General features: G+C 32.2%; 1 protein-coding gene across 1 annotated transcript in view; it reads right to left on the bottom strand.

The window, feature by feature from the left end:
• GBE1 (1,4-alpha-glucan branching enzyme 1) overlaps positions 1-26547 on the bottom strand; it is a 239461-nt gene that overhangs the window by 8439 nt on the left and 204475 nt on the right. Inside the window, exons 13-14 of the mRNA XM_039878273.1 lie at positions 19553-19737; positions 17828-17958 (exon numbers count right to left, since the gene is read on the bottom strand). Of these exons, the coding sequence (XP_039734207.1) occupies positions 17828-17958; positions 19553-19737 (316 nt within the window). The remainder of the gene's footprint in view (positions 1-17827; positions 17959-19552; positions 19738-26547) is intronic.

Raw genomic sequence — 26547 nt, 5'->3', positions numbered from 1 at the left:
AGGTAACACATAACTTCCTTTAGAAAATGCAAACAAACTATAGAAAGCCCAACAATTTAAAACATTAATTAAAAGTAATGATTGTGAAAAAGCTTTATCATTGTAAATTACTACCACATATTATTCAAGTATCAGAAATACCCCATCGGTAGAAATATTGTTTAAAATAAAAACATTTTACAGAGGTTATTTGAGCAACTGAATTTTTTCCCTCTTCTCCCACTCAGCCATTCCTCACTCCCTCTGCATGCACACTCTCACAGTATGAGACCCAAAGAGCACAAAACCCCCATCAAATCCTCATCTTCCACTAAACAAACAAAAAATCTCTGAAAATAGAACTCAAATCCCATTTACGCTTATTTTAAACTACTTTCTTTATATGGTTTCCAATTCCAGAGTGGATAAAACAAATTTAGCAAGATACCTTAACACGCCCTCTTTCGTTCATAGCTACCTCTCTATACCTAGCTGAGGGCTTTCTCATAACAGGGTCTGAATACATCTTTGAACCTGATATTTTGATTCACCAAGAAAGGTCAAATTACATACCTTATTCTAATATTTAAAAAAAAGTAGAATAAACTATCTTTATTCCCCCATTCACTTACTAAGTATTACAATGTATATGGCACTGTAAAAGATTAAAAAAAATGACTATGATATCACTTTAGTTTACATGCAATTTATAACCTGTAAGGAGAGATTAGACATGCACAAGAATATCTATAAATAAATCAAAAAAGCTATATTCGGTGACGGGTAGAGCCAAGAAGCAAAAGAAGGATTGACAATCAGTATATAAAAAATCTTGAAGGCTAAGCTAAGATATTCAGATTTCTTTTGGTAATTAAGTATGAGAATGTTGAAGATTTGTGAGAAAGGTTATGACAAGCAAATTAATCTGGAGGTCAGGGATAGAATAAGATAGACAAAGGAAATTCTAAGTCGAAAAAAACAGTCAGAAGTCTAACAGTGGTCCATGGATAGTAATATGGCTAAACTTGGATAGTGCAAATGGAGAGACATAGATACATCAATGAGGTTTTGATGTACAACTGATGGTACGAAGATGGTAAGGAAATTGGTGCTCAATTTGGAAAAACAGAAGTAGAAAGGGAGAATAATTTTCCCCAAAGACACACAACCAGTTTAGAGGTAGAGCTAGGATGTATACATAAGTCAAATGCAGATCTAATTACCCTACTCTCTGCAAGTAAGTGCCTATTTTATGCTGAGAATCAGGCAAAGTGTTTTAATACTAAAGTTGAGATTTGAAGAATATAGATGCCAAAATGAACATGATATGAGAATAAAAATAAGAAAAGCAGAATAAGTGCTATTCATCTAAGTGATTAATCTAGTGAAATTTAAAAGATGGGCATTAAAGAACTGAATTCTTAACATTCCTTATGGAGTCTGGATACCTGTGAAGTTTATTGCATTTGCTCTAGATTCATTCATTAGGTTCATTTGGTCATTTTATTGGTGGTTACAAAATATTGAACCAAAACGTTTACCTTGCTCAAGTTTGGAAAATAGAATAGGAAAAAATAATAGAATGATAGAATCTATTTATGAAGATTTATTTTTGAAATGGAGATCAAATCAGTCCCTATCCATTCGAATGATATTTAAAAATATTACTTCTTATTTTAAATTCAAGAGCTTCCTAGGTATTTGATATACCTATCAACAGGTCGAAGTGGGTAAGAAGTTGTAAGCATTATTTTATAATCTATGTCCTTAAATTTAAACCAAGGAAGAGCCATGTCTTGAAGACCTGTACTAATAAGATTAAAGAAAAGTGAAGGCATGAAGACTCTTAAATTCAATGGCTCTTCAAATACTTCAAAAGCTGCTGTGTTTGCTCAGTCACTTTTAAAGTGTCTGTTCAAAGTATAAGGATTTTGATGTAAGAAGTACTATCATTTATATCATTCTGCACTAAACTCACTTCGCTCCCATGGATGAAGCTAAGGAAATGCATTGTAAGGTACAACTCTCTTGAGGTTTCAAACTGAGTGACAATAAAAGGGGTTTTCTAGTGACTAGATGACCATCAAGGTGACAAAGCTAAGTTACCATATATCTTTAGATCTAAGACATCTGTGATTTTAAGATGAATTTTTTTATATATCTCCAATAAAGAGAAAAAAAAACAACTACCAAGGCAATCACTGAAGACATGTTAAAATGTGAAAACAAATATATATTTATTAGAATATATCAATACAAAATCAGTGAATACAAAATATTGGACCAAAATATTTACCTTGCTCAATTTTGGAAAATATAGTACGAAAAGAATGATAGAATAATAGAATTTTGTTATGGTGACTTCTTTTTAAAAGAAAATCAAATAGGTCCCTTTCCATTTGGATGTCATTAAGACTATTTAAATATTTAGAAACAACAAACCAAGGTCAAGATACAGAGAACAGACTGGTGGTTGCCAGATGCAGGGGTTGAGGTTGGAGAAACAAGTAAAGGAGGTCCAAAAAAAAAATATATATATATATATATATACATACATATATGTGTGTGTGTGTGTGTGTGTATGTATGTATCTAGTATGTTATTTTCAGATCTGAGTCTTTCAGCAATCCATCCATATTATTATAATTGCAGTAACTTCTGGGATCTGAATGACCCCAGGAGAGAGAATCTCAAAGGCAGAAAACATTAGATACGAAATTCTAAGGAACTGTGAAAAAACATACCAGAATAAGAATAGGTGCTGAAAAGCAAGGAGAATTTTATATTTTAAGTCTCGAAATAAATAACCAGCACAGGACTTGCCACATGTTCTAATGTAATTCTTCCCTTTTTATGTTTCACAAACTGAATTTTATTTATTGCCAGTTATAATTTACAAAATTTGTTATGGCTATATAGCATTTAAAATAGATATTTTACAAATATCCCTTTATTTTACAAATATAGTTAAATATAGCCTAGTTCATTGTCCTGAGCCACAGAAAGGGCCATAAGTACAACTTTCAGTTGCTTTCTCTGGTCTGTTCCCAGATGTAGGAATATCAAAGACTTGGATGTGTTGCTGTATATTTTATAAATGGGTATATGTGTTAGTGTGAAGTAGAGGGGTGTGTGTGTGTGTGTAGGCATTTCCATCTTTCTGTGATCTAGTATATATTAACCTAAAAATTCATCACTGGAAATGAGTTCTGATATTTTAATTATTTTTTTAAAACCACTTATGGTAATGTGGCATTTATTACTGTTACTTTAGAAAATATCCATTTATCTTTGTTCTCTAACTTTAGTTTTAAAAAAATATCCCGATACTATAATATTTTAAAAATAAAATAAAAACAGAGAGCAATGTGAAAATAGAGAATTTACTATTAAAGGTAATCAAAGTATATTTTCAAATAAAATGGGAAGTCCAACTTATCTTTAAGGGGGCGATGTGCTTTTTTGTTTTTGTTTTTTTACTAATTAATTCACATTAAAATTTTGGTGCCCATGTATGAGCTTCATGTATGAGCTACCTATGCATTCAAGTTTGTGAAGACTGTCTTCATTAAAAATTTAAATGACAATCACACATTTTAATTAAGTGTAAAATAGAAATATATTTCTAGTACAATCTAGGATGTGCTTGTTTCATCAACAATAAGTTTCAGATTTTAGCACTCCAATTCCTGTAAATTTACTTCCTTGTCTGTAAATTTTTAGAAACTACAATGCACAATAACAATAAAACAAATTCAGTGAATAATGGGATCAAATATCATTACTTACTATATTAATTAATAGATTACTATGGCTTTTGAAAGACATTTTCATGCTTGTTACTAGTTTATTCTTAGTCATGCTTAATGACTCACATCAGTAAAGAGAAAATTGAATAATAATATAAAATACTGAGTGCTATATATTTCTCTCTTTCTAATAGAAAAATATTCTAAATACTTTATAGAATACTTTGGCTAATTAGGAACTCTTCTTTGTCTTAGAAAATTATATAACTTGAACTAAAAAGTGTCATCGTTTCTCAATAACTCAAGAAAAAATAATAATGAAAAAAACCTGCCCACGTTTCTAGCCTCACCTTCCTCAAAAATAGTTGCTCTTTGTGTCATTAAAGATTACCCAAAGGACTTGTAAGTTCAATTATTTGATGAACTTACAATTATTTAGAACTGCAAAAGAAAGATGAACAGAATTTTATTTACCTTTTAACCACATTGTCATTGAAATGAGTTCTGACCATGCAGATTCAACTTTTTTTTTTTTTTTTTTTTTTTTTTACAAAATGCCAGGGTGCTTTTGAACTCAAAATAATTTTGACTTAGGCTGTAAAGAAACACCTTTCCCCAAATTTACTCTAATACAGCCCTCGGTGGAGTTCAATACATACATACACACATACATACATACATACATACATACATGTATGCATACACACACATATAAATGGAAAAGATAATTGAAAACTTCAAAGTCCCTGAAAAATAATAACAATTATAAGCAGTAAGTAAGTATCATTTGAGCCATTTCACAGAGACAGAGATAAGAGAAAGTATCCTAAAATACAGTCGGTATATCCATAGGCTTTGGGGTTCATCTATTACATTCTAATCCCTGTTCTGCCATATATTATCAGTGTCACCAGCAAGTTACTGAACTTCCTAGAGGCTCAGTTTCTTGTTGGTAAAATGGAGGTAGTTTAATCAGAGGGTTGTGAGGATTAACTGAAACAATGTACATTAAGTGCTAAACACAGTGTTAAAAATATTATTATTAGCTGTTTATTATTATTATTACTAACTACTCCCACTCCCACTCCCACTACTACTGCTGCTGCTGCTGCTGCTGCTGCTGCTGCTACTACTACTACTACCACTACTACTACTACTACTACTACCACCACACCACCACACCATTCACCACCACCAAAAAACCTGAGCATTTAAAGTGCTATCTTAGGTGATGAAGAATATAAAAGTGGGTCTATTTACTCCCTAGCTTACATTTTACACCCTATTTGGCCTCTTCTTCCTTAATAAACTTTGTTTCCATTCCCTTCTCCCATATCTTTGTTCTCACTAAAATCTAAACACTTTTCCTGTTAAATAAAATGTCTAACATTAAAGCTTAATGGGACTGTACATCTAACTCTTTGAGGACTAGACACTTTTTTAAAAATTTAAGTTGTTTTTTATAAAGGAAAATGCTGCTCAAACTTCTGAAAAAGATGGAGAAGCTTATTCTGAACACATTAAAAATTAAATACCTCCCTACACCCTCTTGTGCTTGTCCTGATTTTTTACCATAGTGTTACCAACTGTTAACTTACTATATATTTAAGTATTATAATTTTCTGTCTGCCAATATAAAAATACAGTCTCTATAAGGAATTTCTGTCTTTCCCCACTCACCTCCTCCCCTCTAGGAACTAGATTAGTACCTGGCATATTTACTAAGTGGTTATTTTTCTTTCATTATTTTCCTATTGTAATATCCTCCTTGGGTTTTGATACATGCACGCTTTTGCTAAACTTAAGAAATAATTTAATACTACCCTGGCCATAAAAACAAACAAACAAACAAACAAAACCCCTTTATTTCCTTCCCTCATTTCATGAGGTTAAAATTTCACATCTGTACAATATAACTTCTAACACAATCCCATTTCATTATCCATAAATTTTTACTTGAGCATTTTGAAAAATTTTTCTTTCTTTTTGGAGAAGTTACAATAGTTAAACAAATGCATGTCAGTTTGAAGAAATTAATTCTCAGGTGAATAACTGATTGGTATGAGCCCTGGAGATAGACATTTTATATAATTCTTAATTGAAGTGGATAATGATTACATGTTTACTTAAATCAGCATATACTCAAAGACTTGCATTATCAACTTGAGTGGTTAACTTCCTCTATACAGATGATTGAACTTAAGCATAGAGTATCAAAATGACTTGTCAAAATCATATATATATATATATATATATATAATTTGACAGGGCCAGGCAGGATATGTATTTAGACATAATATTTTTTACCATTCTACTACCAACTGATTGCAAAGTGTATGAACATTAAAATATTTACACTTTAAAAACTGATTATTTTAGCCTTTGTAGTAGAAACTTTTTTTCTTTATTTGAAATAATACTTATTAAGAATATCAGAAAGTTAATGTATATTACTCTTTTTCTTTTAACATTAAAGACAAGATAGAAAATCGTAACACTACAAGGAACACTCAGTGCTTCAGGAAGCTGGATGAGAAGGGTCTGAGCTAGCGTCCCATAAAAAATTGTAAAGCAAAGCGTGCAGGTTTGTATATGTGTGTGCGTGTGCGCATACACGTGCATATGCATACACATGCATCATCTCTCCCAGTCACTCCTGAGCACTTCTGGGCATGTAGACCATAATGATCATAATTATACCTACAGTAATGAGTGTGAGGAAAAAATTATAAGTAAACATTTTCCCATAGGCACGCACACAAAAAAGATGAGTGAGAAAGTCTTATACACACATACATACATACGTACACACAATTGCTAATAAATCTATTTTCCAGGAGTATAATAAATCTTATATAGTAGCTTACAATCATGTTTAAACTAATCATATTGGTTTATTCTTACTAGGTGGACTTGGAAAACAGCAATACAAGGAAATAGTAAAGCTGCCGAGTTATTTCTGCAAAGCACATGTCTGTAAAATTCAAAAGGATATCAACAAATGTTTTGGCTATGATTGTTAAACATGGAAATGATTGACATAATTCAAATGAGCAAAAATTCTGGCATACTTTGAATCAAATTCCATGTAGATCTTTTTACTTTCACAGTTATTTCACAAATGAGTTTTATTTATAAGATTCAATTATTATTAAAATTTCAAAGTGATGATACTACTATGGTTATAAGAGAGTTAATCTAATCCAGATCTAATCCAGTAAGATGATTCTATATATCTCTTAGGTAAGGCATCTGAGGCAGCCAGTAGACAAAATATCACCAAGGATAAATTTCTCACATTCAAAATTATTAAGGCAAGAAAAGGAGATAAATACAATTTAATGTTCCTAATATAAAAGTACAGAAAGTTCATCTTTCCAAATCCATCCAAGGCTGTATTTACTGTGGGTGGCTAAAACAAATCACAACTCTCATACTGAGAACTTATGTCAGTAATACGAGACTACTGTGCATATCATAACTTGTACTCAAGAAAGAACATGAACAATAGGTTATCAAAAAACCTCATGTAAGCAGAATTCTTATTTTTCATTTCTTTGTAAAGTGTTCTTTCCTCTGTTCTAAGGGACGTTTAGTCCCCAAACCCTTTCATCCTCTAACATCCTTTAGCAGCTATCATGACACTTTACCAGTCAGCACTTGAAGCTGAAACATACTTATGTTTATATGCTGGGTTAAAAAAAAAAAAAATTAGTAGTCACCTTTTTTCCTTAGTCAGTTATTTTATCTTTTTAAAGGTATGTTTGTTTTAAAAATATTCCATTTACATTGATCTATATTTTTGAATGTTAGAAACTGCGATAATGTAACGCTGAATAAAAATGACATTTAGTCATAAGCACCATTAATTTTTATAAAGAAAAGCAGATAAAATAAAATTATAAGTAATTAGTGAAACATGCCTTACCTATATGCTATTTCTACAGGGCAACAAAAAGGTGAATTTTCCAGTGCCCAAATGAAAAAAAACTGTGCTGAAATTAGTAGAACTAGATTTAAATCACATTTATTCTCTTATTAGAAATATGATCTTGTGAAAGTTATAAATCTTTCTGATGCTTATATATATAGGTTGAAGATATGTATACTTATTTGACTCATATCACTAAGGTGATGTGAAGATGAGTCAGTGTAAATAAAAACATTCATACACTGTAAAGTGTTATGTAAATTTAACTTTTGGTACTCATTTGGAAACAATTTCCTAAAATATATTTCCTAACCCAAACAATTCAATTTAATTTAAATGGGCTGAACCAAACCATGATAAAGTTCTTCTATCTTTCAAAAAACCTATGATTCCACACTGCCCAGTATTTCCTAACAGTCATTAAACATCACAAAATTATACCTGATGATTAGAGCACAGATCAAAGTCGGAGGGGTGATTAGGGACCATTTTCATGGAGCTAACAGTTGAGGTCATAAACATGTGTATGTTCTTCAAGGGAAGAGAGCAAAAAAAAAAAGAATAAATGATTGGATTTGTATCCGAGGGAAAAAGATAACAAAGAGTGAGTAGAGAGAAAAGGGAAATCAAGATAGTGCTGTAGTGTGTGAAGAAATGGGAGAAAGGAAAAAGGTGGGCCAATGGTAAAACAGTGAGTAAAGGATATAGCAGGGAGAAGAAGACTTTTAATTCCAATACTGTGAAAAACAGAAATCATTTTGTGGTGGTGAAGAAGAAATGGGAAAAAGAAATAGGGCATGAGAATGTAGGCAACAGAAGATTAGTACCTACTCTCTTGTCCTCTCATTTCCTTCCTTTTATTGCCAAAATTGTAGTAAATTTTTAGAATGATGATCATGATAGTAATGGTGACTATAGCAGGTAACATATATACTGAGCTTATAGGATGTGCAGGAAACCGTTGCTAAAACTTTCACATGCATTAACTCATTTAATTCTGACAATAATTCTATATGCGGAATACAAGAAACAAAGAGGTTACATTCATAACATGAATAAGACAGAACTTGAACCCTCAGGTGATCTTATACCAGAGTTCATGCTCTTAAACACTATCCTAGTAACAGAAAGCAAATTTCTCTACATTTACAATATAAAATCCAGAAATACCTAATTCTTCTGGTGGCTACACAAGTCACACAAGCCTTTGAGAAATAAATATTAGAGCAAGAGAACAAACTGAAGAAACTAATGTTTCAGAATAAGATAAGAATGCTACTACCACTGAAACTTACTTTTCTTTGTTTTTCTTAGCTGGTAAAAAGGTAGTGTTGGAATGGAAGGTAGAAGAGTGAAAACTGACTATTTCTCTAAATAATAATGAACTCATAGGAGAAAAAAAATCACAGCAATATCTAAAATTTTACAAAGAAAATAATTTTGTTTTAATTAATGTTCTCATAATAAACAGTTATTGTCTAGCAATGAAAGGTAATATGATTGCATTTCATTAAGTTATGCTTTAAATAAATATTCTTGATAATATCTAAAGAATATTTTCCTTATTCAACAAACCACAGAACTATCAAAAAGAATCATAATTGATTTCAGAAGTAAATTTCACAAATAGGAATTATATATTTTTCCATTAATAGGCCAAGAGATACTACATTAATAGAATTAGAGATGGTTCTTGAACATGGTTATACTAAAGACACTGTTTCCAGGAATACATTATTTATGACTTTACTTTTCCCATTTCGCCATGGAAAAACAGAAATTCTTCTGTTGGTTGTGGCATCCCCATATTTTTTGGAGCCCTTCAATTATAAGAGCGAACCACTAATTACATTATGGCCTAATTTAAAAAAATCTTCTAGGAGTATTCAGGTAGCATTCACAAATAAATGAAACATTAACCACTAAGTTTGACCCTGTGAAATTCTGTTAGAAGAGCTTAACAGAAAACGATGGGAATGAAAACATCTCACTTGTAGAAGATCTAAACAGCTTTCTGACAGGCAGGAGATATTCACTGGGGCGGGGGGTAGGTGGCTAATTTCTAGTGAGATCAGAAGGAAAAAAGTAATTTAACATTCAGTATTATAAATTTATTTTAGACACAGAATGCTTTAGTTAAAAAACACTGGCATCAGATATAAAGGTGACAAATACAATTTATTTTTTAAAACAGAAGAGAACCATCTGTTTTGGACTGATTTAATGAAAGACTATTTTAAAAGAAAGGTCAGATAAGAAATTTTTCAGTCCAATGTTTTCACTGTAAGTTTCCTTCTTCCATATTTTCAATGCTGTTCCCCAAGAAACAAAAATATTTACTAAATGAGATAATGAGTGAAAAGTGTTTGCAGAGTGCAAAGCATATAAGTTTGTAATAGATGGTAGATCTTATTAGGAAAGCCTGTTCAGCAAGTATGCTAACTGGCAAAAGATTCTAGCATGTGGATTTCAAATTCTACAAAATTATGATGTATTTGTATTGATACTAATTTGTCAACTTTTCCTTTCTACCACATAATTAAATATTTGCTCTAAGGGAAAGCACACATGTAGATTATAGTAATCTCTGTGATTTAGTTATTTAATTGAAAACAACGGTAGGTTTTCTTTCACCATTAGAAAGTTGTATCCTCTCTCTCTCCTTCCATCATCCATCTGTCCATACATCCATCTATCCATCATCCATCCGACTGTCTGCCCATCCCTCTCTTCATAATTATCCATCTATCTACCTCTCCATTAAAACTTTAGCTTTATGTTGTGAGTACCTAATATATTCTAACTAAACATATATTTGTTAATACGCAGGTAAGACTGTCAATCTTATCATGTATCTTGAAGTCAAATTCCACGTAATAGTGCCCCTTATTTACAAATTGGTAAAAATAATCATCCCAGGCACAAATGATTTTCCTCCTTTAGTGATACAATCATAATACGAGTACAAACTGTTTTTAAAGGTTATAATGTTTCTCATTCCTTTTTCCTACAGAAGGACAATAGAGAACAGAAATCTTGACAGAGCTACTGTTAGATGAAATGCTGTAAACAAAGGAGACCATCATGAGCAACCGAGCTATGAACCAAAAATTTTCAGAAGTGCTGTCGAATATCTCACAAGACTGAGACACTGAAGAGAACTCCACTATTGAAAAACAAACAACCAAAAGAAATCCTACCAAAAAACCTAAAACCATTTGTGTGTGTAAGGGCTTATTCATTATTCACTATTTCCTATAGTCTTATGAATATATATTAAACCAATCTAAAAATGTTATAGCAGTTGCAATATTTTAATCATGCAAAATATTAATTTTTTACTTTGTGATTGATCTCAAATTTCTGAATATAAAAATGACACCAAATCATAGGCTCTTTATAGAGGAGGGGGTATGCATCTGTTATTATCATTAAATCACAGAGATTGTTGAATAGTGTTTAACAATGAAAAATGAAGGAACAGTAGGTAATGTTTACAAGTATTACTATCATCTTGAAACTGAAGAAGGCTAACTTAGGCAATAAATGTACATTATTTTGATGCTATAGAAACAAAAGGAGTATCTATATTAAATAGAAAATTATTACTAGGATTAACAGTGTCCGTTCACAAAGATCATCATTAAATTGCAGCAGAATAAAAACAAATACAAACACACACTCACACATACACGCACAAGAAAAAAAAAATGCTTGCATCTATTCAAAGTGACTGTTGTAGTTCTCTTCAGAAAACCTTGTATTTAAAAAAAAAAAAAAATTACCCAAATACCTATAACCTGGAAAACTATAGTTAAACTGAGATGCTCTACTTTTCTAGTCCAGAAATTAATCACATAAAATCTTGATAGAATGTGTCATTTAGCTAATCTTAAAGTAAGTCTTTGTTTTCATTTGTTGCATAAAGTATAGACTCTTATAAACACAGTGTTACATAACCAAGCTTCAAAGGCTTCTGTAAACTAAGCAACTCACAGCAACATTTCTGCCTTCAGCAATCACACTCCAGTGAATCATCCAAGTGACCTATTTGCTCATTAAAAACTCTGCGTACAGGTTGCAAATGTCAGAGTCTAAATTTACATTTAAAAAAGTACATCTTGCAGCAGTTTAATGAAAATATTTCAAAGATATCAGGTCAAATCCAACTATTTACTCATCTGTTCCTTTAGCTTTAAATATTTTTGGCCTGGATTCATGTATTCTTCACAAGCCACACTTTATGATCACTCCTCTTAACATTTCACTATTGTAACAGCTTGAAACACCATTTGGAAAGGATGTTAATATTTTCAATAGCATGCTGACTAATAATTTAAAAACATTTGATTTTAGTGTTGTGTATGCTCTCAGAATATGAAAGTGTATATACCAAGAATAAATAAGCTATGAGGGCTTTAAATTTACTTTGAATATTATCAGTCAACTTAAATAGATGTGATGCATCAGAGGAGTTTAATTTTGAACACAGACCATGGCATATTTATATTCTATTCTAGAATATAGAGAAATCACAAAAATTGACCTAAGTATGTACGTTTTACTTTTTCTCCTGTGGATAATGGTGCTGTGGGTCACGAGGAAGAATTTCTGGGAACGAATTTGTGGGGGCTGATGGTAGGATGCTGAGGAAAGTTAGTTAATGAGGGAGAAGCTTGCTAATATAATGCATTTGTGAATAATTTTTTCATGCTACTTATTTCTCAAAACTATATCAAAATCATTTTGAACATTATGGAAATAAATCATCATCAGTAAAACTACTACAGCTACCACCACAACCACACATCAATACCCATGAATGAAAACCATGAATAGTCAGGAAGAGGCATGATGGTATAGTAGAAAGAACATGAGCTTTGCAATACACTGCTCAACTTTTATCAGCAGTGTGCTGGAGAAGTTAGGTAGTTACTTACAGGCCTCAATTTACTAATTTGTCACACGAGGCTAATACAACCTATCTTACAGGGCAGCCAGGAATATTAAATTAGATACTTAATGAAGAAGGCTAGAAAACAGAAGCACCTCAAAAGAAAGCCCCTAACACCCACACTCTCCCCCACATCACTCAAAATGTGGTATCATTTGTGTTGTTCAGAATAGATTAGAAAGATCGGTTTGCCCTTGGGGGCTTAGCAGTTTTGCTTTCGATTCAAATGCTGATTCGGTAATGTTCTAAGCAAAGAAGTAAAATAATGTTTTTGATAATATAGGACATTACGTTTCTTTCTTTCTCTACTGCTAAGCAATGTGAAATCATAAGCAAATATAACACATCAGGAAAATATACATTGTCTTCCTAAGAATGAAACTTATAATCCGCCTACTTACCCAACACATCCAGGTCTCAGTTCTGAATCACCCACATTGCTATCTACTGTATTAAAGAACGTTGGTGATTATTATACTGAAAATTAGCAGCTAAAAAGACCAATGTGACACGGTGTATAGGCAAATAATCATTGCTGTTCTTGTTTATTTTCTAGAATACGGCTTCAGATTCCTTTTGCAGAAACAATACAATGTTCTTTAACAGTTACCGTGAAAACCAATTTCAAAATCTTAGCAATATAAATCAACTTCCCTCTTAGTTTTCAAATGTATCATCTTATTTTGAAGTGATAGTTAAAACTGTCCTTAAAGTGTTCCTTCTACCTTGCCTGGCATTACTTCCAAAATAGCTCCCCTTACGACCACTTATTCTTCACGGATCTGAGTGAAAGTTGATGTCTTGCTATTTGATATATAGGACATATAGGTTCAAAAAATGGAACTACTCAAGAATTCAGACATGTTACCTATTGTAAGTTTATATTTCACAGTGACAGAAGAAGTTCAAATGACTTCTTTAGAAACTTTAAATTTGTTCTGGTACCCAATCCTGCTTTCCAGGAATTAAAAATTTGATGAATTTCTTGACTTGATTAACACCTTCAATCTTGTCATGTGGATTCTTCACAGTGAAAATTTGTATTCAATTCACTGGCACAGTAGTTGGAAGTACCAAGGCTTAAAACACTTCGGTAAAGTCAGAAAATACAACATAGAAATCCAAATTTCTTTTTTGTACTTTCCATAACTGAAATGTTTCTATAATGAATGCTGAGCTGCAATGCCATTTAAAGGTATAAGTCAAAAAATGAAAGGCCAAAAATAAATGAGACTTGTAAAATACTAAAAACATTAAAAGGACTCTTAAAGCTAAGCTTAGAACAAGAAGCCGAAAGAACAGATTTCCCTGCTGCTTATGAAAGATGGTACAATCATAACAGATTAATAACAGAGAACTATTCTGCTCTAGCATTTTATCTTCTCTTTTAAGTTAGAGAGAAAAATACAATATATATTTTTTCATGTTTCATGCTAAATTTTAGATTTTAGGATAAAATTATTAACTGAATAAAGAATAAGTGAGCCATGATATAACACTAGTGTACATAAAGAAAAAATTAGAGTTTTTTAGATTTTTATCTGAATGCAAATACAACATGAGCATAAAATGTGACAGCTGCCAGTAAAGCTAATGTAATTTCAACTATATTAGCAGAAGCAGTATCAAGATAATGGGAGGTAATGGGGCAATCTACATCATACTTGCCAGACGATATCTGGAATACTGTGCTGTTCATTCTGAGACACAATGTAAGACAAATGTGAACAATGCTGGGTGTATTTTGATAAGGGAGACATGATGGCAAGAGTCTGGAAAGTATCATGAGAACCTATTAAAGAAACCAGAGGTATTTGCTCCGGAAGAGGAAGATTAGGAAAGCGGTACTGTGAGGAGCATGATAATAACGTCTTTCTGATTTAAAGAGCTGGCATACAGAACAGGCGTTATCTCCAGAGTACAGAACTATTGCATTTACATTTAAGACAATATTTTTTAAAATTAAAAAACTTGGATTGTTTACATTATGAAATAGTGCAATTCCTAGGACTGGAAGCATTCTAATGATGGTTGAGCTGTTATTTGTGGAGGAATTTATAGATGGAACTTCTGCACTGAACTGGGTCTCTGGAGTACAGAACATCACAAAATCCAGAAGATTTTATGATTTCTAACCAGAAGTTAAAGATGGAATTATGAACTTATAGTTACTTAGAAGGTGTGGTTTAAGTATGTCAGAAATGCTCTCTTGCTACCTCCCCCTCAAAAAATTCCTCCTTATAAAAAGGTATTCCATTAGCTATCTAGTCCATTAGGTCTTGCATACTTCTTGAGCATTTAAAGAGGCTGTTATTAAAATGCAGATGTTTTCAGAGGAAGTAGTAACATATGGGAATTCTTACACCTTGTTGACAGAAAGACATGAATGAGAAAGAAAGGTGGCAAGAGTAAATAAAGTCCAAGTAGGCACAGATCTGTAGAAGACAAAAGCCTTGCAGGAAAAGAACTGACAATATTTCTTCAAGGTTTTCGTAGAGATCCAATAGATGACCAAGGCTTCAACTACTATTTCTAGGAAGATACGGCCCAGTTTTCCAAGGCATCTTTACCATTACAGCTTTTAATGAGTAGTTTCTGAAAGGGGTCACTAATGCTAAGCATTCAATGTTTGTGAATATATAGAGTGAGTGTCTGTGAAACAGGTGACTATAGACATTTAGACAAATCACTTATTTCAGGAGACTCAATTTAGGTCAAAGTTTATCAAAACAAAATTAGCCTTTTATGTACAGTTTAACTTTGTATTACCAAAGTTAACTTTTGAGTGGGTTCTACTATGTTAATAAAAATGTTTTCATTTAATAGCATTTATTAAAGTTAAATAGATTTTAGATAGGAGGTCATGTTGTTTGAACCAAGATTTTTCTTCTAAACATCATCATTAAAATTCCTATGTCAATGATCTGTAATTAAACTCAAATTTTTTGTTCCCCTACTTGGTTACTCCTTCTTGCTTTGCTATACTCAGTAATAATACTGTACCATTCTTCCCATTGTTCAATGTGAAATCTTATATCTTCTCTTTCATACACCATGTCCAAACAATGGCTGACTTCTTTTAGAACAAGAAAGGCTTCATATACCTCTTTGTATCCTATTGCTATTACTTCAGTTCATGTACTAGTTATCTGTAATTTCTCATAATTATTATCTGTGCATCTAATCCCTCTCCTCAAAAAAGCTCTCCTACATACTGTGTATATGAGATGTTTCCTAAAGCATACATTCTCATCAAGCAGCTTCCTAGCTCAAAACCTTCAATGACTCACTATAAAACTATAGAAAAAAAAAGCCTAAACTAATTAATATGGCATTAAAATCCTACATTATGTGATCTTATTCTTTCTTTTCAGCTTTATCATTTAATACTTCTTTTTATGGTCATCATCTTCCAGTCAATCCATTGTGCTGTCCATTATCTAAGCATATCTATGCTTTCCAACAGCTGACATGGCCTTCCTCAATTTTTCTATTATGATTTTATCCATTTCTCCAGATCCAAACTTAAAGGCCTTTTCCTTAATCAATCAATCTCAGTATCTCAACATCGCTCCCTCTTTCTTCTTCCCTCTCCCTAACCTAGACTTAAAAGTCTTTTCCTTAAATCAATCAATCGATCTCTCATTTATTTTTTTCTTGTCCTCTGTTCTCTCTTGAAACATTCGTGTTCCCTTCCCAGTTATTGCGTTATGTCTTACATCATAGTTTGGTTTTATACATCTCTTCTCCCCAACTTGAAGGTCTGTAAATGTGTTTTGATTTGATTATAACAAAAATTACATTTATATTTTGATTGTATTTGATTATATTACATTATTAAGTATGGAAGAATTTAATCTAAGGGCTTTAGCAGCTCATAATGGTCATATATGAGTTGCTATATGTCTATTATTTGTTTGCATTCTTCATGGAGATGGTGAGAGCACTTGCTTCTTGTAATAGTACAGATCTTTTTAAGTGCAGGTAACATTATCACATTGATTTTCTTTATCTGCCTCTTTGTGCATTCACGATATAAAGAAAATTTGCTAAAGTAATTTCATTCTTGTAACAGATGCAAAAAAATAAAATCTATTTGCCTTCTGTTGTGTCTGAAGGTAGCATGTGGAACCATGGCTATTGCTTTGCAACTATAACAGGTGCCAAGTTTTGGACATTGCTGACACCCTGAAAGTTCAAAGCAGGAAGACAGAATGAACCAGGGAACTTGATGATACTGTCACAGTGCTGGAGTCACCCTATCTTGGGGATTTTATTAAGTGGACAATACATTTTCCTTATTGTCTAAGAAAGCTGAACAAGGGAGTTATCTTATTGTAGCTAGAGATACCCTGACACATGGGACTTTATGTTGGCATCAGTCTTCTTGCTCAGGTGGCAGATGTTAATCATTGCTAGGGCTCCAGGGACGAAGAATATTATTTCTACTGCCTGCTTAAAAACCTGTGCTGGTTTGTAGCCAGGTTCTGAATTTGTCATTTTTGTCATGAATCTGCTAAGTCATAATCTCTTAAAATACACTGTACTTTTCCTTTTGGAACAACTGTCTAACTTACAAGTACTAATGTTTTCCCTCTTCACTAGGTTAAAAATTCCATGAGGGCAGTGGCTGTATCTGCCAAGAAAATTCCTGTATTTAGAGCACCTAGCACAGGGTTACACACAGGTGCTCAATAAATAGGTGCTCAATAATTATCTGTGAAATAAATGTAAATGAATGAATGAATGAATGAATGAATATATAAAGAATATCAAACACATTCTCCCTGCTATTTCCTTTGCTCACACTCCCATACCTTGATTCTTTACCAATTCAGGCCTACAAAGGTGAGCTATGTTCTGCATTATAACAGACAGGAAAGAGAAAAGGAAAAAAGACTATTCTCAGAGGGAACTTACAAAATATTTTCATAAAGAAAAACTACAATTACTTCCTGTATTACATACTGGTTCAAACATTTTTTAAAATGTTCAGGATCATACATTTTAGGACCAGAATGAAGCTTAGGATTAATTTAGTATAACTGAGCTGAGCAAAGATTTACCAATAGACTATTTCAAGTTCCTCATTTTACAGATGAGGAAACTGAGAGCTACTGTCACCAAGACCAGCATTAGTCTTCCTTATTCTCTATTATAGTAAAAAAGAGAATGAATGCAGACAGTTATATTCACTGGAAACAAAAAGGATATTTTCCTGGCGATTTCGTTCCGACTCGGTAATCAGTGTAGCTCTTGCTTGGATGAAAGTTGAAAATAAAAAGAAGATCTGCTCTCTCAAAAGCAATGACCTTATTGGCTTCATGCTTTTCACTCACATAGGCCTGCAAAAATTAACACATATATTACATTCAAAGAATACCTTGATGCTATTATAAGTAAATTATTTACAAAAAAGTTGTTTTTGTGTTTATTAATAGCTTCGTTAGTTAGTAAGCCAAAAAGGAAAATGCCAGCACATTATATTTTTTTGAACATGTTGTAATTTTCTGATATCAAACTCTAAGCCATCAATAGTCTCAAAAACTGCTCAAAAAGTATAAAAATCTCATGAGCCATTGCCAAATTCAAACAAAGCACAAACAGACAATTAGTGTTGTGGGTTTTGATTTGGGTAATAACAAGGGACATGGGATATATATAAAGTGTTTGTTTGTGTGTGTGTATATATATATGTATATATATATATATGTATATATATGTATATATATATTAGATCTACTTATATGTGAATTTTTTAAGACTTTTGTTTTAGTTACCATATTAATGAGGTAAAATTTTCAAAATATAACATTATTATATTTATTTCTGCAGTTGTAGTTATCTTAAAAAAAACTTTGCATTATAGCATAGCTTTGTCAGACTCAACAGCAATCTAGTCTTTTTCAATATATATTTTGCCTAATAAAAGAGATCTGAAAAGAAAGTACAACATCTACAAACTGTCTTATTTTATACATAATGTTTTATAGTAGGCAGTGGGAAGCCTTTGACTTTTCAACACCACCCTCTTCCAGTCCCAGGTACGAGAGGACTTATTTCCATGCATATCAGCAGTACAACTCTTGGTAATTTAGAAACATGAACTGAGGCTCTAAAGTAAACAGCATGCTTTTGGTATTCAACATGGTTCCTATTGAAAAGGAGCATCATTTTGCTCTCTTTTGGAAATAGCATTACTGATAAATGTGAGTAGGGCATTCATGTCATGTAGCCAATCTTACTGGATATATAGGTACCTTTGTTTAACCATTAAAAAAAAATCATAGACAGCAGAGTAAAAACACATCAACAGTAATTTCAAATACCACCAGTAAAAAGTAAATGGATTATAAGTAACATACACTATATGCTAATTTTTTCAAGGAAAAAAAAAGCGTGTATAAAATTTGCACCTGTTAATTACATTTTTGAAAACTTATTGAAAACTGAGATTTTAATTCCAGTGGAGAGTCAGGCTCATGAAAAATATGAAACAGTATGCAAGAATAATGGCATCTATTGAAATAACAAGTTAGAGACCAGTAAAAGAAGAAAGAAAAGGAATAAAAAAAAAATCTACATGTTGTCAAAGTAATTTATGACAGCATCATTATTTATATAAAGAAAAACAGTCAAAATAATTAAGATGTTTCCACAGCAATTTCCAAAATGGATTCCATGCAGAGCTTTTGTCATTTATTTTAACCAATTGAAATAAAAATTACTAAATTTAAACAACAACACACTAAACAGGAAAGTAAGCAGGGAATTATGCTCAAGATTTTCATTATCTATTGGAGAGACTTCAATAACATGTTTTGACACTGAATAATAAAGTGCTGTTTAAAGGACCTGCATATAGATTTAAATCTATTGCCTTTCTAAGCATGTACAACATTGGTGACTAAAACATAACATTTAGAGTAAAGAGCTTACCTGTGGAGCTGAAAGCCAATTGCATCTTTCTTCCAATTTATTCATATCTCTGTCAAAGTTATTTAGAAACTTATAGCGAAGAAGGTCATCATCAGTTAAATGAAACTGCCTTCTGGCATAATGGTAACTCTCATTATTTCCTATTCTTGGGAAGTCTAACCATTCAGGATGCCCGAATTCATTGCCTGCATTAAAACAAAACAAAAACAAATAAAACAAAAATAAATCATATCTAATAATGTTCCCATTTCTTAACTAAGATAATTCAATAATTATATTGTTTTAAAGTACTTATAATAAGTTAAGGTTACAATTTACTATATCTGTCCCCTGTAAATGATGTACAACCCTGGTTCAGAAAACAGCATAGTCTAGCACAAAGACTACCAACCACATTTGAACTCAGAAACCCAGGGTCTGCTTTTAGCCTGGCTATGTACTCCATGTTGCATGTCTCATTTTCCTGATGCACAGACTGTCATAATTTTTTCAACTCTGAAATAATCTTTGAAATTTTTGAGTAACTTCCAAAGTCTCTATTTCTGTAATCTCTGAGATCTGTGGAATGCTTTATAATTTCCAAAGGCTTTGTATGTACCTTATTTTTTGGTCGTCAGAGGAACTCTCTATTATGTCCATTTCATAGATGAGAAATCCAAAGCTCTGGGTAGTTAAGGAATTTGTCCAATCTCACAGAGATGATACATAGAAAAAGAACCACTGGATTTCAGTTCTGATTAAAATCCAAAGTTCTTTCTACCTCATCACATTAGGCAAGTGTGCTATAAACTTTAGGTGATACAGAAACCCAAGTCATCACTCTCATTATTCATTTTCTTTCTCTGATCTATGCACTACCATTAGATGTCTATTTTTAATTTCAAGTGTTTATGTGTGTGTGTTTAGCTGAGATACTTGGTTAGGAATCCATTTAAATATTATTTCTTATTATAATGATGAAAACCAGAAACTCAAAACACTTAAAAAACGAAATAATAACACATACATATTTTTCATTCTGAAAATCAAATTTAAATATTAGACATCTAATAGATGGGCTCCTATTGTTTTTCCCAAGTTGGATTTCTAATTTACCGCTCCTTTCCCTCCTAAAAATTAAACATTATTTTCTAAAATTTACTTTCATTTATCACTTTAACATTACAATTTTCTAAGCCGCACGTTTCTCCTTTTAGTTAGAAACTTAGCTATGGCTAAGTACCATAGCCAACACAAGTATGTCCTACTTTAAAGAAACCAGTATATTTATATTCCAATAAATAAAAACTAGAAAGCTAGAGTATAATTTAAATTATTTATTGTAGAGTTGCTTTAAATGATAACCTATGCTAAGAAACATTTAATTTGCATTTAATTTTTCAGGACCATGATCGTCAAACTAAAAATAACATCCAAACAAATATATCTGTAGTACTTTTATAAAAATTAAAGTGTCTATAAATATTTTGCTAAATTCTGATATTTCATGCTAAATAATATTTCTTATGATGTTGCCGACTATGTGACAGAAGAGGGAACCAAATTCCGACTCAGTGGGCCTATATTTATTTTAGGATGCCTTAAAGTGACACAAAGAACTTCCCTCTGCTACACTCAGGAGTCCTGACTAGGTTTGGAGTTTGATTTACAACAGCCCACGGTATACCCACAGTATAACTGGCTCCATCATCCAGAAATATAGTGGAGCACCTTCCATACTAATAACAAAGGTACTGCCAGTCTGGGGAAAATCATATGTCCAAGGATCAGTGTATTTCCACCAGTGGAGAACTTTGGAGAGACTAGAAATGCCATGAGGCAGCTAACGTAGCCTCCAAACTGGATCCATACTTTTTATAGGTAAAATATTTTTACTTTGGTATGACCACAGATCTCTGAGTTGGCAACAGTATTAATAAGCGATTCCTTTAGTGCTTCCTGGGGGAGACTGCTGCATCATTACCATCATGATTATCACAATAGAAATAGCAGCAAATGCTTAATGTCAGCTTATTACATGCTAGCCACATGCAATGAACATGAGTTAACTCTTCCAATGTTCAACAGCCTTGACATCGGTACTACTATTATTCCAAGTTTATAGGTAAGGAAACTGAGGCACAGAGCGTTATTAAGTAGTGAACCCAGACAGTCTGGTTTTAGGACCTTGGCTCTTAATTATTACTCCATCATAACTCAGAAGTAAATGCCACGGAAATACATGCAAAGAATGACCAATCTCTCATATGCAGACAGAGATTCCAAACTAATGGAATGACATGTGCAGATGTATTGGGGTGAGAAAGTGAGACATAGTGAGGAGTTTGTTCAGACATAAATTAGGGTTTGTGGTGAGGAGACGTGGGACAGACAAAATGAGATTAAGATAGGCCTCGCAAAAAATTTGGATTTTATATTGAAGGCAATAGGGAACCAAAAGCTATTTTTAAGTAGAGGAATGAGAAGGTCAAATGTGTTTATTATTAAAATGTCTCTGGTGCAGTGTGGATATACTGGATATTGGGGTAATTGAATGATAACAAAACTATTATGTAATCCAAAGTATAAAGTAAGAGATGATGAGATATAATGAGAATGTAGAAAAGAATGATGTAAATGGCATTTCAGAGGTGATAAAAAAAGGATTTGATGACTGCCTGCTGAATGGAGGTTGTGAGGGAAAGGGAAGTCTGGATGCAATTTTGATGTTTCAAGCTCAGAAGACTGAGTAGTGACAGCATTGACGGCATGAGGGGAAAATAATGACAGAGGAAGTGTGTGGGGAGAAGATAATGAGTTCTCTTTTTGGCATGCTAAATTTAAGACCTGAAGAATATATAGGCATCCATAGATTTAGAATAACATTGATAAAAAGAAGGTACTGAAACTCAGGAGCGACTTGGGGATGAGGAGCAAGAGTAATTGTGAGGTCTTAATATTTAATAGTAGTTATAGCTGCAGGAGGAAAAAGGGCCATGGGCAGCATACCAAGTAACTGAAGGCAGAAAGAAGACCAATTAGAGAAGACAGAGGAGCAATGGTTAGCAGAGTAAGAGGGACATCAGAAGAAAATACAGAAGGCTAAAAGAGTTTCAAGGCATATGGTCAGTATTACAAAAAAAAAAAAAAAAAAGAACTGTACTTTTCAATCCATAGTATGCTCCAGAGAAAGCATATGGATTCCAAGAGAATTCGTTAAATGCTTCAGTGATTCTAATTCATTACCTTTGGTGTAAGTCTTAGGCAGCAATCTAGATTCTCATCAGCCTCCCTGTAATATCCTGAAAGCAGGGCTAAAGGTCATACCCTGAAGAAACATGGCATAGAGATTTGAAAGATCTTTGTGTTTAAGTAAGGACAGTTATAAAACATGATGCCATGAACACAGATTTCCAAGTCAGCTAGATTTAGGTTTTAATTCCAACAAGGCTATTTAATGAATGACGTGAATTTAGGCAATTTAATCTCTCCAGTACTCAGTTTTCTTATCTGTAAAATAGGATAAATTTCATAAAAGCTATTTTAAGATTCAAATGAAGTAAGTGAGGCACTTGGTACAGGGTCTGGCAGCTATGAACTTTCAATGTATGGCAACTTTTATGTTACACATTTCTACTCATAACCAATACTGCTCAGGAAAGAATGACATAAAGGGCAATAGATGAGAGTTATGATATAGCTAAATTTTTTGGCTCCCATCATTCTGAGGAGGGAACTGACCAGCCCTACTCTGCAGCAGACATACAAGTAACCAGGATGAACTTAAAAGGCAGCAATCTGGCTCCTCTTCACTTAAGTTTCATGATACATTATTCCTTTTTTTAAAGAATAGAAATTCTATACTGATGCATTTACTCATATAGTTAATCATACAAAACACATTTCCCCAAGCCAAGTATTAATGACTTTGAATTATCTACTATTTTAGATTTAAAAGACAGAATTGAAAGCAAAAATAACTTTGCTGCGAAACACCCAGATTGATATGGTAAATCAGGTTGCTACGTTAGGAATCCCTTCTCAGCTTTCTTTCTTCATTATTCTTACACGTTCATCCTGCAAAACCTCTGAACAAGCTATCAGGGGTTATATATACTATTATTTAGTATACACATAGTATATAATAATATATATGTTGTATATATAAGCTATATATATATAGTATAGATATTAGGTTATATATAGTATATATGTTATAGGATACATTTGATTATATTCCACTAAAAATTAACAGTTTAGGCACATTCTAAAACTAGAGTTCTGCTTTGGCTAGAACACTACTGACACCTGAGAGCTTCCTTATCTCCTAATTTCTTCCTAGACTTCTTGAAAATATAACCTCAGGTCACAACTCCTATTGTTTGTCATCTTTTCCAACTACTTCTGGTAGACTAATGAGATGGAAAAATAAATTCCTCTCCTCTGTATAGATAAGCTTCTCTGTTAGTATCCCTCCTTGGAAGCTCAGTTCTCATCAGTACAGAACTGAATGGTGAGTACAACCAAAACTACTGGGGGCAATATTAACCCATCTCATAATCTGCTTAAAAGGTTAAGTGCCTGCTCCCCAGAAACACACACATACACTCTTACACACACACAGGATACAGCCTCAAGGATTTATAGACTCCATCCAAAAACTGATCCAATATGAAATTACATTATTTCTCACATGTTAGCATGAAAATTGACATCCTGATAATCTATAGCATAAATAAGAACTGATGAGTAGCAAGTCACAATTAAATGAGGTAAGCCATGCAAATTATTTATAAAAGCACAAGACACACAATATATGATTAAATATTATCTAATATTAACTAATATTATAGTTATATTTTTCTTTTATTATTTTTATTGTATGAGTAATATACTGATATATTATTTAAAAATTATTAAGAATTCAAGACATACAATATGAGGCTTAATAAGTATTAGCTAATATGAGCTTTTATTATAGTGTTATATTTTTCTTTTATTTATTATTTTTATTGTATAAGTAATGAACCGGTAATTACTGTTACAAATTACAATTAAATACGCCCATAGAATATCTGAAATCTTACCAAATAATCACTTGCTATGGTCTGACTGTTAGCATCCCTTCAGAATACCTCTGTTGAAATCCTACTCCTCAAATGATGGTATTAAGAGATGGAACCTTTGGGAGGTGCTTAGGTCATAAGGGTGGAGCCCTCGTAAATGGGATTAGTGCTCTTTTAAATAAGAGACTCCACAGAGTTCTTTAGCCCCTATCACCAAGAAAGAATACAAACTAGAAGTCTGTAACCCATAAGAGGGCCCTCATTCAACCATGCTGGCACTCGGTTCTCAGACTTCTAGTCTCTAGAAAATGTGAAAAATAAATTTCTTTTTTATTAATAAGTTACTTGATCTATGGTATTTCATTATAGCAGCCAAGTAGACTAAGACACCACTGTTTCTATTTTGGTAAAATTATTTATTTCATTTATATCTATAGCAATAGCTATATATATACATCTCTATATCCATGCATCTATCTATCTATCTATCTATCTATCTATCTATCTATCTATCTATCTATAACTTGTTTTGTACAAAGATAGATTTATATTATATGCTATTTTAAATTTTAATGTATTTTCCAAGTGAATATGTATACATTTCCATGATGGTATTCAATTATGTGCAAATAATGCAATTTTATTTAGTCATTCTCCTCATGTTAGTTATTTTGGCTTTTTCTAACATTTTAGTGTTACAAAAAATGACCAGTCTTATAAATGTATCGCTGTACACTTGTCTCATATTTCCTTAACATAAACTGAATACATAGGTGTTCAAAAGGTAAACAGCAGATATAATTCTAAGAGCAAACATTTCCCAAATTTTGAACATTCCTAATTATCTGAAGACATAGGCACAAGTTAGCAAATTGTTACCAAAAATAATGTCCTTAATGTATATGTTTAAGAGACTACTTTATAAAAATATTTTTCATCATTTATATTTAAGATTTAATTCTACTGCCCTCAAAGGTATGCCGATTTTAAACATTAATTTGTCTTTAATATCATATCTAAAATTATTAACTATTAAGAAAAAAATTGTATTACATGAAGTCAAATTAAGTACTTGGAAAATATAAGAAAAAGATGAAAGAAAAATGTCTGTTATCATAATACAATTTAGAATTTTGTATGTATTTTAACTTTTACTTCGTTTATCCTTTATAAGTGTAAAGACACTACTTTAAAGAACATTGAAACAAGCATATTTATATAATGTGGAATATAAAATTAAAATTCTAAGTTAGAAAAAAGAGCTATTTTTTAAAAACTTCAAGAGATGAAGAAGACTTGATTGTTCTAGAGAATCATTTATTAATCTCTGTTAGAGATTAATTTCGATTTTCTGAAAATCTTCTCCTGGAGAGGTTTCTTTTTAAACTGAAAGATATAGAAAGTTGCATACAACAAAGAAATAGATAGAAAAATTACATTAGTTACTCCAGACAGAACATTCTACGGAGTGGCTTTTGAATGTTATCTCTGTTGTAAATGAGCTGACAAGGGGCAAATTAACTTTAATGTAGGCAAACGCAACATTAAATTTCATATTTGGTTCAAAATTGTAAACACAAGCATAAAATAAATGGAAGCAAATAACAGAAAGACTTTCAAAGTGACCTTGGAATAATAGTGAACCATTCTCAGATTGAACAGGCAAAACTGGAAAATGCCTGTTAGTTATCTTACACTAGCTCACAGCTCACCAACCTAACAAAGAAAAATACTATCATTAAAAAAAGTTAAGAATGTTCTTCTCAGCCATGGTCTACAAATTACTTAGGCAATGTGGCAGCCCTTTGAGACAGTACAGTGAAATATGGCCATCCAAATAAGCTTGTAACTAAGGGCTGCCGTATATAAAGATGGATAAGAAATCTAAATTTATTCAAGTGATGACCAAGAAGGTAATTTACTTGTTTTAGTACCGATAACTTGATGGAA

Source organism: Pteropus medius, unplaced genomic scaffold, assembly GCF_902729225.1.
Source record: "Pteropus medius unplaced genomic scaffold, Ma_sr-lr_union100, whole genome shotgun sequence".
Classification (NCBI taxonomy): Eukaryota; Metazoa; Chordata; class Mammalia; order Chiroptera; family Pteropodidae; genus Pteropus; species Pteropus medius.
The sequence above is the reverse complement of the archived record's forward strand: the minus strand, read 5'-3'. Positions and strand labels throughout refer to the sequence as shown.